This window comes from Myiozetetes cayanensis, unplaced genomic scaffold (assembly GCF_022539395.1).
Source record: "Myiozetetes cayanensis isolate MyiCay16 unplaced genomic scaffold, myiCay2020 scf16, whole genome shotgun sequence".
NCBI classification, from domain to species: Eukaryota; Metazoa; Chordata; class Aves; order Passeriformes; family Tyrannidae; genus Myiozetetes; species Myiozetetes cayanensis.
This window is the reverse complement of record NW_026087270.1, coordinates 18,020,080-18,033,437: the sequence shown is the minus strand read 5'-3', so window position 1 is coordinate 18,033,437 and position 13,358 is coordinate 18,020,080. Positions and strand designations below refer to the sequence as shown.

Sequence of the window (13,358 nt, the reverse complement as noted above, 5' to 3'; positions counted from 1 at the left end):
TGAGCATTTTCACGTGCATCTCCCACCCCTTCCCACACTATACACTCAAGGAAACAGATCCCAGACTTCACACCACGAGGTCAAAACAAGCCACAGGCCTTTCCATCCCCTGTGATGCAGATTTCCCATTCCCCTTGATCTCTGCAGCAGCTTTTCCTGAAGCTGGTTCAGTTTGAGCTCATCCTTCTCAAACACCAGTGATCTGGCCTGTAAACTGTCTCCTAAAGGAAGCTTCCCCAGCACTTTGCACGATGGCATCAATCACTCCTGCTGGCAAACTTCGGTGCTGCTGGGCACAACTGAGGCAGCACTGGACTGAACTACAGGCCTGAGATAAAAAGATCTAATGTGGATCCTGACAGCCTTATAAATCTAATTTAGAAAGGCTACAGACAGAGCAAAAAAACTTTGGAATGTTGCATTCCAACACACCAACAGAGTTGTTCTGACATGGGACACAATCTGCATTTCACTGGTTCCTAAGCAAAATTTTCATAAGGTTATTCCAAAATTAATGAGAGCATTACAAGTGCTTTTGAGTGGGTGGGAAAAAAAAAACAACCCAAACATCTAAGGAAAAGCTTGATAATTAGTACAGCAAAGATCTTCTGTTCTCTGCTGGCACATTTTCTAATAAAAGAAAAAGTTTCAAGGGCGCAAATTTAGTTCATGTGATTTCTAATACACAAAATAGAGGTTCAAGTATGAAAGATGATGCCAAGAAGCAACAGGAGAGTTCTTCCTGAAGGAAGCACTGCAGATGTGCAGTTATACTGCTAATCTACATAAGGATGCAGGAAAAACTGTTATCACTGAACAATCCCATCAACACAAATCCAGAGGAAGCAGCTTAGGAAAACAAACAAAGGCAATTAAGTACCCTGCTTAAACTGACCCAAAAGGAGTTTCAATTCTTTTATTCACAGAAAAGGATTCATCAAGCTCTTCTGGCACAGTTTGGGCATCCCATTTACGTCAAGTGAAAGAGAGCACCGCGGGCAGATCTAATTGTGTTTAATTGCCATATAAATTTTTGAAAGGAAACACTCACTGCTGGAGTTCCAGGATCAGAAATGCAGCGCTTTAGGTACCACAGCTTTAAATAACACTTGATCACCACGCTCCAAGGCATTCTTTTACAAAGCAAAGAGCAAAGGCATGAAGGCTGTTCAGGTACAGTTTAGCTAGATAGAAGCTGAGCGTGGTGAAGTTTATTTAAGGCTGGGAATCTTCTGAGAACTGAGCTCTTTGTGCTCAGCTGCTAATGAAGGGCATGATGCTCTGCACGAGGGCAAGGACAGAGCCAGACAATCAACTGCAGGCCCGGAGGGGCGTGTGGGAAAAACGGCACCAATAGCAGGCACTGAATTGCAATAAAAGACAGAAAAAATATCATGGGTTCAACTGATTCCAGGCAGCTGAGAGCTACTGTTTTGTTGGACTACGCAGATGTCAAAAACATCTTTACCTTCATTACAGTTTGGGGAAAAAGCCCTAAACCTGCCCTCTGCAGAGAGAACAGAAGTTCAGTGTACACAGTCCAGCACAAAGTATCTGCCCAGGAGGTGTGAGCAGCCAAGCACTGGTACACCTTGCTTTCCAGCACTGGGCCACTCATCCTGCTCTGACCCTACAAATCTGAGTGCAGCAGGAATCTCATCACTTTCCCAAACAAACCCAGAAACAATTCGAATGCACTGTGGTAGGAAAAACTAAAAGCCTCCAAAGAATACAGAAAACAAGGAATGCATTCACTGCCAGACAGATGCTCCCATGTATTAAGTACAAGGAGCCAGATTTTCCATTTGCCATTCAGTCAGCACAAAACCCATAAATCTACGTAATGTGAAACAGAAAAAGGATAATTCCTTTAATAATATGAAATATATATGCAGCAGTGAACAGAGTCCATGTTGTTCTCAGCCATTCCATATTCCCTGTGAGCACAGAGGCCTCAATCTGTATTTCGATGCAAACTGACATTCTACCACAGTCTGCCCTTTTCTGATGCCAAGATGTTATTTGCAACATATGAATATCATCTTCTGATCAGTGTGCATTTCACATAAACTACATCTGGAGAGTGCCAATCCTCCTTTGCCCAATCTCCTCTTCCTAAAGGTGGGTGTATAACACATTTTACCTGATCTAGCAGAGAGGTTTTACTTCTAGTCCCTTTTTTGACAGAAGTCAAACATATTAGGAACTTAATGCTTACTTATGAAGAATGATTAAAACATCTAGAGCTGGTTTAAACCATTGCATCCACTTTCTCCAGACAAAACTGCAGATGCAGCAAGGAAGTGTGGAAGCCTTTTGGGGGGTTCATCACCACTGAACCAAACACCAAAGCAGGAAGTAATGAGTGATTCAGTTCTTTAAAATGCTGCAACACTTGACAATGATAAAGTAAATAGACCAGAATTAAATTATCCAGCTAATTACATAACCTTTCACTTCTTAAAGGAAAAGCAGTGCTACCCCACAACTGCATGTACAGAACTGGCAGCTGTTCAGTCACTGCACTGGCTGAGGATTGTTACCCTTAAACTGTTACAAAAGCTCCATCTCTGATGCCGTGGCCACAGTCTGGTGTAATTCAACTTCAAGTAGCCCCACAACTCCCACAGCACATCCAACCCTTAATTCTGGGACACAACGAGGTGCCTTTCCTGGCAGCCCGCGCAGCACTCACCTGCTCACTGTAGAGGACCTGGACGTTTTTGATGATGCGACAGTGCTTCTGGAGAATTGCTACGGCCTGAGCCAAAGGCATTCCTGCAAACAGAAACAGTGGGATCTCTTCAGCACAGACACCAGGAACAGGGGCTTCTAACAGCAAGGTTATCAACCCCCAGGAGCACACACTGCATACACAGAAAGGTGTGCAGTCCATAAACAAGCCCATTGCAGCCATGGGAGCAGCACAGCCCCTGTGCTTTCAAACTGAACAGTCACTGTTTGCCCCCAGCTTGTTAGGCAGATGTGGAAAAGGTATCTCTAGACAAAACTAAACAGCAAAGTTCAGGCAGAAAAAGCAAAGATCTTTCGAGCAGCCAGGCACAGACCTCTGTGGGGTAACCAGCCCAGTAACTGGTAACACAGCCTGTCTCAGCCTGCACTGCAGCTGCAGGGAGCACCCCTGAACACATCCAGGAGGCTCCCACACAGCATTTATGGCACGCACTTTTTATTAACCTTGATAAAGCACTGAGTATTTGCACAAGATAGACACAAGCAGTAAAACAGCAACGATTCTCCTCAGCCCTAACAGGCCACATTAGCTGCTGATATGGCTATATTTGTGTCAAGGAAGAAACTTTATCTTCTCAGTTTACAGACGAGATAAACATACTAAACAATTTGATTCAATTCAAGTAATACACTTCAATTCACCCTCCCATACATTTTCAAGGGCTTTTTTTTTCCCTTCACTGTATATCTTATCTTAACAGCTATAAATTTTTGGAAGTGGAATGAAACAGCTGATTCTGCAGGAAGAGTAGCACCACACCATCTCATCCTTTATCACACTTAAAACCTCTGTTGCCTCTCCAAACGAAATGTGGTCCCGTTCCTGGATTCAAAGCAGGCATTTATGAAGAGGTTATGAGCTCCTAATTGTAAAGTTTTGTTCTCCTACTAATTGCTGCGAGTCAATTTAGATTTGTTATCTGACGTTTCATTTCCATTCCCTGCCCTGTTCTTTTGTATTTCCAGTTTTTAAATATCAAGAAAGTTGCCTGGATTAGGGAAAATTCACCTTGGAACCGACACTTATTCCATTCAAACTTTCAGTTCTGGCTACACCTCTCAGACTGTACATCATGTTCCAAAGGACCTTCTAGACCCTACCTCTGGTATCAAAGGGAGAAAACTCCTTCTCTCTGTCCAGAAATATCTGTACATCACACACACGCCTGGCTCACCACAGGCCCTGCTTTAAAGTGCTCAGCACTAAAAACCCCCAGAGTATCAGCCTGCTGTGCCCATCGCTGCAGCTTTCCTCCAGTTATCAGACCTGGTTTGGGAAAAGCAGATGTACAGGTCAGAACTGCAGAGATCCCACTTGTAAATACCATATCCAAACAGGTCTGTGAGACTGGTTTTCTCCTTAGCCCATAATCCTGGAGACAATTTGTTTTGCAGCTAGAAATTATACATCAGTGGATGATATAAGGTAAAAGAGTTATTATTTTAATGACAGTAATACAATTAAACAGAGACACACAATAAAGCAGCACTGTTTCCTATTATCTAGGAAATAGCAGTTGTCTTGCAGTCTAAGCAGCTGAGTTTTAAGATGACAGTTATTATGTCTTAGATAATATTTTCAAAATGGAACAGAAACATGAATGAGAGCAAGAAGCTGAGATCAAAGATGCTGCTGTACAAGTTTCACATTTCTTAACCTAGTAAAAAGTATGATTCCAAAATATAAGTAAAGATGATTTAAACTACCAAACCCATTTCCTAAGGCAGTATTCATGTCACAGAGGGTCACAAAGGCACTGCTTTAAAAACCAAACCAATGGCAAAGGCTGAAGCAAAGGCTGTGACCGAGCTGACAGAACCCAGACAGCGATGGCAGTGCCTGCAGCGGGTTGAGGTTTCAGTACAAAGGCATTTGGCTCACAAAGTGCACAGAAACACCCAGCTGGGTGTGTGGCCCGATGTAAACTGATGCAATCCTGGGCTGGTAAGTGTGCAAACACACGGCTCATGTGACTCTCTTACTCACAGCAAACGCACATGGCCTGACTTGGTTCAGTTTTCAGCAGCCAGATTTTGGCAGGCAGCTGCTCAGCAAAGCTACAGAGAGCAACCAACTCCTCCAAGGACAGCTCCCAGAACCTCCAGACACGTGTGGAAGAGCCAGTATCCTCCCTCTGCCTCCATCAGCAGAAAGCCAAAGGAGGAGCACAAAAATGGACAACACCCCCTTCTCCTCACCATTCGTCAGCCTTTGCAGGCCAAGAGGAAAACAAAGAATTCTTTCTGCCCTGCTCACCAGCCAGGGGGAACAGGGAAGCAAACGTGGCTTCCAGTCAACCAAGCTGAGCCATGGCCAGTGACACCCCCAAAGCCCAGAGCTGGGGCTCCCCTGTCACAACCTCCCCCCTTCCAACTGCTGAGCCAGAGCCTCCTGTCCCAAACGCTGCCCAGGAACAGCACAGCTGCCAACAGCAGCCTGGGCCAGGACTGCCTGTCCTGAAGGGGCAGGGAGGGCTGAGAACTGAATAAAGATTAAGAGAAGAATAAAAGAAAATCTAGGATGGATCACGAGGCATTCCATAAAGATATGTGAAACTCAGCAGGAAAACATCAAAAGCCAGAGAAATGCAAGTGTGCCTTAGAAATGACCCATCTCAAACACCAATAACACAGCTACAGGCACTCCAGAACAAGCATTTAATTGTCCTCCTCTAAAATGGCAGGAACACAGCCCGAGAGCTGCAGTGACACAGGGATCTAAACTCAGCCTTGCCTAAGTTTTTTCTGCTCTAGTCACACAGTGAGTCAACACTGGAGCCAGAAACACAATCCAAGAACTCATGTACAAAATTTTCCTGGCATTTCCCCTCAGTCATCCCCATTGTGGGCACAGTACTGGGAGCCAGAGTCAGCAGCAGTTCAGGAATACTGCCATTAGTTCTGCTAAGAGCAGAGCTAAACAAACCGTGAGCAGGACACCGCTGGCAGCAGGAATCCCATTTACAGCAGCTCCCAACCCCACTGCCACCAGCACGGCTGAGCCAGGACAGGACAATCCTCACACAACATCCCCGGTGCAGGGCAAACTGAAGTGTCTTAATACCCAGCCAGGGCCCTGCTCTGCCCCAGCAGGTCATGCTAATTATACCCTGGCCACGTCACGTGGTGGCTCTGTTTACTCCAAGGAATACAGCTGAGCTTCCTCCTTCCCATCTCATGTGTGAGTGTGCACAGGCACTCACACAGCACAGGGGCTGAACCAGGAGACTGCACTAACAGGCTTCCTTGGGGGTCCTGGGGAAATGAACACTGCCTTCTCTTCCCTTTCCTTGTTTTGGCAGGGAGGGTGGGGGGCAGCTGGTACTCTGGATTCATGAAGATTGCCAGGCTGCAGAGGTGGAGGTTGCTTCTCCCAGGTAGCACAGGCTCTAAAGGGGGCAGAAGGTCACCCAGGGCTGAGAGCACAGCACAGGTTGGCACTGCAGGGAGATCACCAAGGTTTAAGGCTGGGACCTGAGGGGCTATAATTAGCCTGCACAGCCATTCCAGCTCCCTGCAACCATCGGGCTGGGCTTGACTGTGCAGCCACAGCAGCATAAACAGCCCTTTGTGCTCAGTGGCTTCCACATAAACAACCCCAGCCCCAGAGCTCTGGTGTGTCCCCAGTTCAGCTGTGTTACAGGGTTTTTAGGGACAGCCTGTCCCTGCTGTCACAGCTGACAGCCCCAGTGCAGGCACACACAGGGCTGGCACACGGGGCCTGTTTACACCTGCCAGGCTCGTTAACTGCCCTTCACAAAGCTACAGCATAGGGGAGAGCGGAGAGGAGGAGCCCAGCACCGACACCTCACACAGCCACGCAGGACACGGGACACCCACGGCACCGTCTGAGAGTCTGCAGACCCCACTGCCCGCTGGAGAACACAAATCACGCGAGGAACCCACCCAGCCGAGCCCCCACGGCACTCTGAGTGCCGGGCTGAGCACCACCCGAATGTCCCGGGGGAGATCCCTGTCGGGGTACAGGGCTGAGCACCACCCGAATGTCCCGGGCTGAGCACCACCCGAATGTCCCGGGGGAGATCCCTGTCGGGGTACAGGGCTGAGCACCACCCGAATGTCCCGGGGGAGATCCCTGTCGGGGTGCCGGGCTGAGCACCACCCGAATGTCCCGGGGAGTTCCCTCTGGGGCAGCGAACAGGGACCGGCGGGAGGGGCTGCTCGGTGACACCAGAGGGACAAGCGGCTGGGGGAGGGACGCTCGTTATCTGACCCCGAGAGAACAGCTCAGAAGTTTGCTTTGTGCCCCGTGTCGCAACCCAGCAGCAAAACAAAGAAGTTGTGAAACTCGGCTCGCGTTTCTGCGGGGTCCGTGTGGAAAAGCACAGCGTTCGAGCTGAGCACCGGTGACAGGGGAGGCTCGGCACGGTCACGCTTCCCCTTTCGGGAGCTATTTACAAGAATGACCAGCCCGAGATGGCCAAGGCAAAACAGGGCAAAAGAGCAGGAGCGAGCACAGCTGATAAACAAAGCAGGACGGGCGTGCGAGAGCAACCAGGGCACCAACCCCTGCGGGAACCCTCGGAACACGGGGCTGCAGCGGCAGGCAAGGCTGAGGGGGACAGCCAGAGCTCTGTCCCTCGGGGAGCTGTGAGGGCCGTGCCAGGGGTGCACTTACCTAAGGTGAACTCCCATTGCTCGTTCCCCAGAGAGCGCTCGGGCACCACCTCCAGATCGAGCATTGGCTCCGGTCGCGGGGCCGCGGGGTCGCTCGGCGGCTCGGGGGGCAGCGCCGGACCCTGCGGAGGGAGCGGGAGGGCAGCGGGCTTGGCCGGGGGGTCCCGCGGCCCCGGCCCCGCCGGCAGCGCCGCCGCAGCACCCCCGCCCGCCCCTCCCCGCGGGGCAGGGCCAGGGCCGCGCCCGCCCGTCCCGTCCGTCCCGTCCTGTCCCGTCCCGTCCTGTCCCGTCCTTCCCTTCCCGATCCCGTCCCTCCCGTCCCGTCTGAGGGGCCGGGGGCTCCGACCTCCCGCGCCGCGGGGCCGCCACTCACCTCACTTGCGGCTGCTGAAAAACTGCTTTGCAGCTGCCGTCAGGCGCGCGCCCGCGCGGGGGCGGGGCCGGGGCGGGGCAGGGGCGGGGCCGGCCGTGGGGAGCGGGAGGGCGCCGGCTCGGGGAGGGGCAGGTCGCGGGTTCGAATCCCCGCTCCGGGAGGGGCAGATCGCGGGTTCGAGTCCCGGCCCCGCCGGCTCCGGGAGGGGAAAGTCGCGGGTTCGAGTCCCGGCCCCGCCGGCTCGGGGAGGGGCAGAGCGCGGGTTCGAATCCCGGCCCTGTCCCCTCGCGGAGGGGCAGATTGCGGGTTCGAATCCTGGCCCTGTCCCCTCGGGGAGGGGCAGATTGCGGGTTCGAATCCTGGCCCTGTCCCCTCGGGGAGGGGCAGATCGCGGGTTCGAGTCCCGGCCCCGCCGGCTCCGGGAGGGGTAGATCGTGGGTTCGAGTCCCGGCCCCGCCGCCGGGCGGGGGTCGCGGCCGCAGCGCAAGGCCCGGTCGCCCCGGTGAGCTCGGCACTGAGGGAAGGACGAGCAGCCCGAACCAGCCCGGTTGCATCCAGTTTTTCCTGTTGAAGGGCCGGGGTGGCGGCGAGCAGGGGTGAGGAGGAGTTAGTCAGCGGCACGAGCAAAGCTAGAACGAGGATGGGAATGACTCAGTGAGGAAGAAAGCAGTAACGAGGTCACCGGCTCTGCGATGTTGTTGGAGCCACCCCAGGGTTCTGAGCCCAAGGAAGCCCTCGAGGTGGGGCTCACCTGCCTCACTCACACCCCAAGACCCAGGGGCAGAAGCGTCCACACAGCCCAGCAGCAAACTGAACTCCCTGGGATGTGCCACCCTTTGGACACCCCATGGCAGCCCATCACCCTTTTTACAGTGGAAACCTGATCCGAGATGAGAGGCACCGTGGCTTTGGGCACTGCCCAAAATGCAGAGAATTAAAAGTAACTGAGAAAACCCAAGGATACAGACCCGTGCCAGGCCCATGAGAAGCGACACCTGCTCTGGAGAAGGGCTGCACGAGTGATGGGAAGCCAGGAGAGTGCAGTGGGTGTGGAAGCAGCTCCTGGTGCCAGGTCGATGCTCCAGGAGGGGCAGGGAGTGTGGGGACCTGCATTTTCCCGTGTTTATTAGAGGGTGGCAGCAGAAAGCCTCTCCTTGGGCGATCCCCATCTCCTGTCCCCTCTTCCCTGCTGCATCCCTCCAGGGGTGATGCTCAGTCCCAGCCTGACCCCACCATCCCTGTGCTGGGGTGCCCACAATGTCCCAGCAAGGCCAGCCCCATCACAGGGAATATCCCCCAGCAGGACAGAAAACATCCACTGAGAACTCCCACCAGCCACAGCCACAGAAGTTTGGGGATCTCGTATTTAAAAGAGGAAAAGGAAGAGTCAAACATTATTTCAGGTGGGTTCCACTACACCTCCTTCCCAACAGGCAGAGCAAGCCATTGCTGGCAGGGGAATCAAAGGCTCAGAAAGAAATCCCAGTCACGTTTGGGAGCAGGACCTTGGCCAGGTTCTGCTCTGAACACCACATTTCTCAGCATCCCTGTTCAGGTCACAGAGCTGTCAAAGCAGGTGAGATTTTAATGTATATGGTGTGGAGCAAGCCCCAGGGAAATCAGCTTTCCCTTGAAGTCAGCTGCACGTTGCTCTATTTATTATTCATGCCTTGCTTGCTTTTTTTTTTTTAAGGCAAGCACGGTGACATCTTAATATGCTGAAAAGCACAGAGGTGCTGCCAATGTTTCCCCTTCACTCCAGCCCTCTGACACATCTTTATTGGCTCAGAAAGAGAAATTAGCCTTTCCTCTCCCAGGAGCAGGGGCTAATCCTTATGAGCCACCCAGTATCTCCAAATCACTATATATATAAAATATGGATATGTATATAGACAATATTTACATATTTTATATATCTATATATTCACATAGTGACATCCATAAGGGCTGTGCTTGAGAGAATAACTGTAGAGAAATCTGACCAGCCCAGTCATTTCACAGGGCAGGAAGGACACACAGCACCACTTTTCAGCAGGCCCAGGGCAGGGGCAGCCCTCAGGTGGGGATGCTGGATGGAGAACAGGGGAATGCCAGCCCCTTCCACCCCCCTGAGCTCAACCACAGCCCTGGCACAGCCGGGAGGGCAGAGCGAGCTGGGCAGGGCCAGGCAAGGGCAGTGGCACCCCACGGCCTGGGATGCTTGCTGCTCCCTGCAGGGGCTCCCCAGGCTGAGGAGGGAAATCCCAGCTGGCTGAAAATCCCACACAGCGTCCTGAAGGGGAGCAAGTGAAGGCACAGCTGAGATGGAACATCCCCTGCACCCATGCCCACCACTGACACCAAAATCCTGGGCAGAGGAAGCCTCCCCAGGCACCTGAGGCATCCTCCCTGCATTCCTGCAGGCTGGGCTGGGTCATGGGTTTTGCACAGCTGAGCCAGCAGTTATGAAAATTCCCAGCTCCTTCCAACACCTGTTCTGCCCCAAACCCAGCAAAGTGCCCGGGGACAGCGGGGTGTTCTCCCCCTGGCAGCTCTGGGCACCTGCACTCAGGGGGAGCAGAGTTATCTGTGGGGTGCTGGGACGGAGCCCCCTCTGCCTGCCCTCCCCCCAGAACCAGAGTGCTGAGGGTCCTGAGTGGGGACCAGTGTGGGCAGCTGAAATCAAACCCCCCCAGAGTGACTGGAGAAGCCCCCCTGGCTCCCCAGCCACTCCAGGCAGGATGGCATTTTCAAGGCAGATCGGGCAAAGCGTCATCATTTGGGCAACCGCTCGTGACAGGCAAAAATTAAATTTTAAAAGAATAAAATTACCCTCCTCGCTCTCCAGATTATGGAGCACTCCTTGGAAAATGCCCAAATTCAGCCCCAGGGCTTAGGAAGCAATGTGCAGCTTTCTGAAAACTGTGATCAATATTTAAAGCCTGGCTCAGTTGTTAAAGGTTTCTGACTGAAGGAACGGCAGTGGGTACATCCCATCGGAGACAATCCAGGTTCCCAGCTTACTTAATTTTCCTAAATTCCTCTCGTCTGCAGGTGGATGGTGGTAGAAAAGAGCCGGGCTTTGCAATCCAGCCGGTCAAAAGAAAGGGGGGGAAAAAAATGCAAAAGTTACCGGGAGGGACTAAAAACTCGCCGGGGCTCTCGTGGGATGGAGCCGCGCGTGGGGAAGCGCTGGCGGCTCGGAGCGAGGCAGAGCTGCCCTCTCCCGACGGGACGGGCACGGAGCGGCTCTGGGCTCGAATCTGCCCCTTGGCTGCCCGAAAAACGGGCTGGAAACAGCCCCGGGCTCGGCAGCGCTGCTCGCTCGGGGAAGGGTGTTCGCCACAAAGCTCTGAAGCTGCGCTGGTTTTTCGGGGGGTGCGTGCCCCGTGGCGCAGTTTTGGGCTGGCAGTTACGAGTGGATCCAGACTGCGATGGGGGGCAGCCTTGCTCCTGTGCTGGGGGAAGGGTTGGGACTCTCCAAAGGGGGGTTATCCCACCTCTCCAGGGGGATTTATCCCACAGCCAGGAGCTTCGGGTGCCACCGAGGTGGGCAGAGCCCCATCGGTGCCAGGGTGGGGGTGCCCGGGTGGGCAGGGTTGGCAGCACCGAACCCGGCCTTTCCCAAACCCGGTGCTCCGGTTTTCGCTGGCTCAGCACTTCTGCCCTCCTGGCCCGCTGCTGAGCACGCCCTGCCCTGCCCTGCCCTGCCCTGCCCTGCCCTGCCCTGCCCTGCCCTGCCGGGATGGTTTCAGTTTCAGAGGTTGTTGAGGTGATTCTGTGTCTGGCCAGGAGCGGGCAGGTGATGGGTGCCTGGCACGGGCCGGCGAGCACGGCGAGGCTTTGGCACACGCCGTGCCCTGTCAGGACCGAGGTGGTCACGACATCACTTCTCACACGGCAGGATTTGGGTTCCTGGCAGCTCCAGAAGCTCCCGTGCATTTTTGCAGCGCGCTTGGTGTCTGGAGATGGGCAGGAACGGGACGGTCCCAGCGCTGCCCCGAGGATGTCGCGATGCTCTCTCAGACCCTGCCCGAGAAGCACAGGGCGTTCTGCAGGGCCGGGCCGAGGGCAGGGGCTGAGGAGGGCCGGGGGATGAGCGTGGAGCGTTCAGGGCAGCGAGGGAGCAGGGTGAGAGCTGCCGATGGGGGGGCCCGTTCACCGCGGGGCAGCAGCGGGGCCGTGCGCTTCGCACGACTCGTCCCTTCCAGATACGGTTTTAAAAGCTCTGATTCGTGCGGGGCTGGATCTAAACTGGCTCCGGCTTCATCAGAAACAGATGCGCTGGTTTCTGTTTCCTCCTGGCGGTGGTTCAGCCCGGGAGGCGCTGCCAGGCGTGGGCAGGGTGCGGAGCCCAGCCCGCCGTGCCGGGCGGGCAGCGGGGACAGCGGGCAGAGGTGATGGGCAGTCGGTCCTTCCTGGATCGGTCAGCACAGGACCACCGGCGTCAGCAGCTCTGCCAGGGGGGCCGTCTGTCCTTCCAGCGAGCCCCTGGCCACTGCATCCTCCCTTTGGCTGCTGCCCAGCCGGGCACTTGGGGTTTTAACTGTGCATCGAAAACTCGTGGGAAAATTCACCCTGGGGCAAAGCAGGGGGATTCTATAAAGATAAAATAATTTAAAGCACAGGTTTTATGGAAAAAAAGTAACAGATGGATTTGGGGGTTCTATAGAATCCCATGTACAATTCTATATAATCCCCAAACGCCTTATTCCAAGGGTTTATGGAGCCAGGAGTGCTGCATGGGTGGCAGGGCTTCACACGGGCTGAGTTTCACCTCCTGAGATGTTTCCCAAGTGGATGTCTGAGTGTCAGAGCGGATGATGAGGAAGGGCCGTGGGGCAGAGCGCAAGAGGAGGGGGCAGAGGGGTCAGCCCCACCCCAGCCTGCTCCAGCCCTGGTGCTTGGGGGGTTGTCACTTAACAGGAGATGAGTCAGAGCTGCAGGGTCCCTCTCAGAGCCCCTGAAGATCTCTGGCTGCCCGCTTTGTCACTGCCTTCTGGTCAATGAGCGGTGTGGGAGTGCCTGGAACCACGGGCTGTGATGGGCAGAACCAACAAGAGAGATGCTCGAGGTTCCTCGTCCCCGTGGGGTGCCCCAAGGTCCTGCTGGCCCCTCCTGCCCGGGTGCAGAGCAGAGGGTGCAGGAGGGTGAAGGAGCTGGTGACTCAGGCACCTTGTGGGCGGTGGTGGTTTCAGAGAGTCACGCAGCCCCCAGGACCACCAGCAGCAGGTCCCAGTCACACCCCAGCCGTGTCTGCACAGCAGAACTGAAAGCAGAACCAAAAAGAGGATCTGTCCTGTGCTCTGTGTGGGAGCATCCGCAGAGTGGCTCCGGGCTGGGGCCGTCGCTGCCAGGAAAGCACTCGGGGACTCCTCAGCAGCAGCAGCTGCTCTGAGCCGAGCAGGAGGCACTCCCTGGGCAGCTCAGAAGCTCAGGAGCAGTCTGTGCATGCAGCACTGCCTATCCCTGCCTGCCTTGCTCACCCTGGCCCCCAGACCCCAAACACAGCCAGGGCAAACGACCTGGAAGGTTCCCTGCCCATGGCAGGGGGTTGGACTGGATGCTCTTTAAGATCCCTTCCAACCCTGACCATTCCATGGTTCTATGACCT

General features: G+C 54.3%; 1 protein-coding gene across 2 annotated transcripts in view; it reads right to left on the bottom strand.

The window, feature by feature from the left end:
* Nucleotides 1-7,538, bottom strand: part of PHAF1 (phagosome assembly factor 1) — a 31,661-nt gene extending 24,123 nt beyond the window's left edge. For both annotated transcript variants that reach the window (XR_007628438.1, XM_050311269.1), the window contains exons 1-2: nt 7,394-7,538; nt 2,696-2,778 (exon numbers count right to left, since the gene is read on the bottom strand). Coding sequence is in view for 1 of the 2 variants with exons in the window: in XM_050311269.1 (XP_050167226.1) it covers nt 2,696-2,778; nt 7,394-7,457 (147 nt within the window). In the remaining variant the exon portion in view is untranslated. The remainder of the gene's footprint in view (nt 1-2,695; nt 2,779-7,393) is intronic.
* Between the last annotated feature and the right edge of the window lie 5,820 nt (nt 7,539-13,358).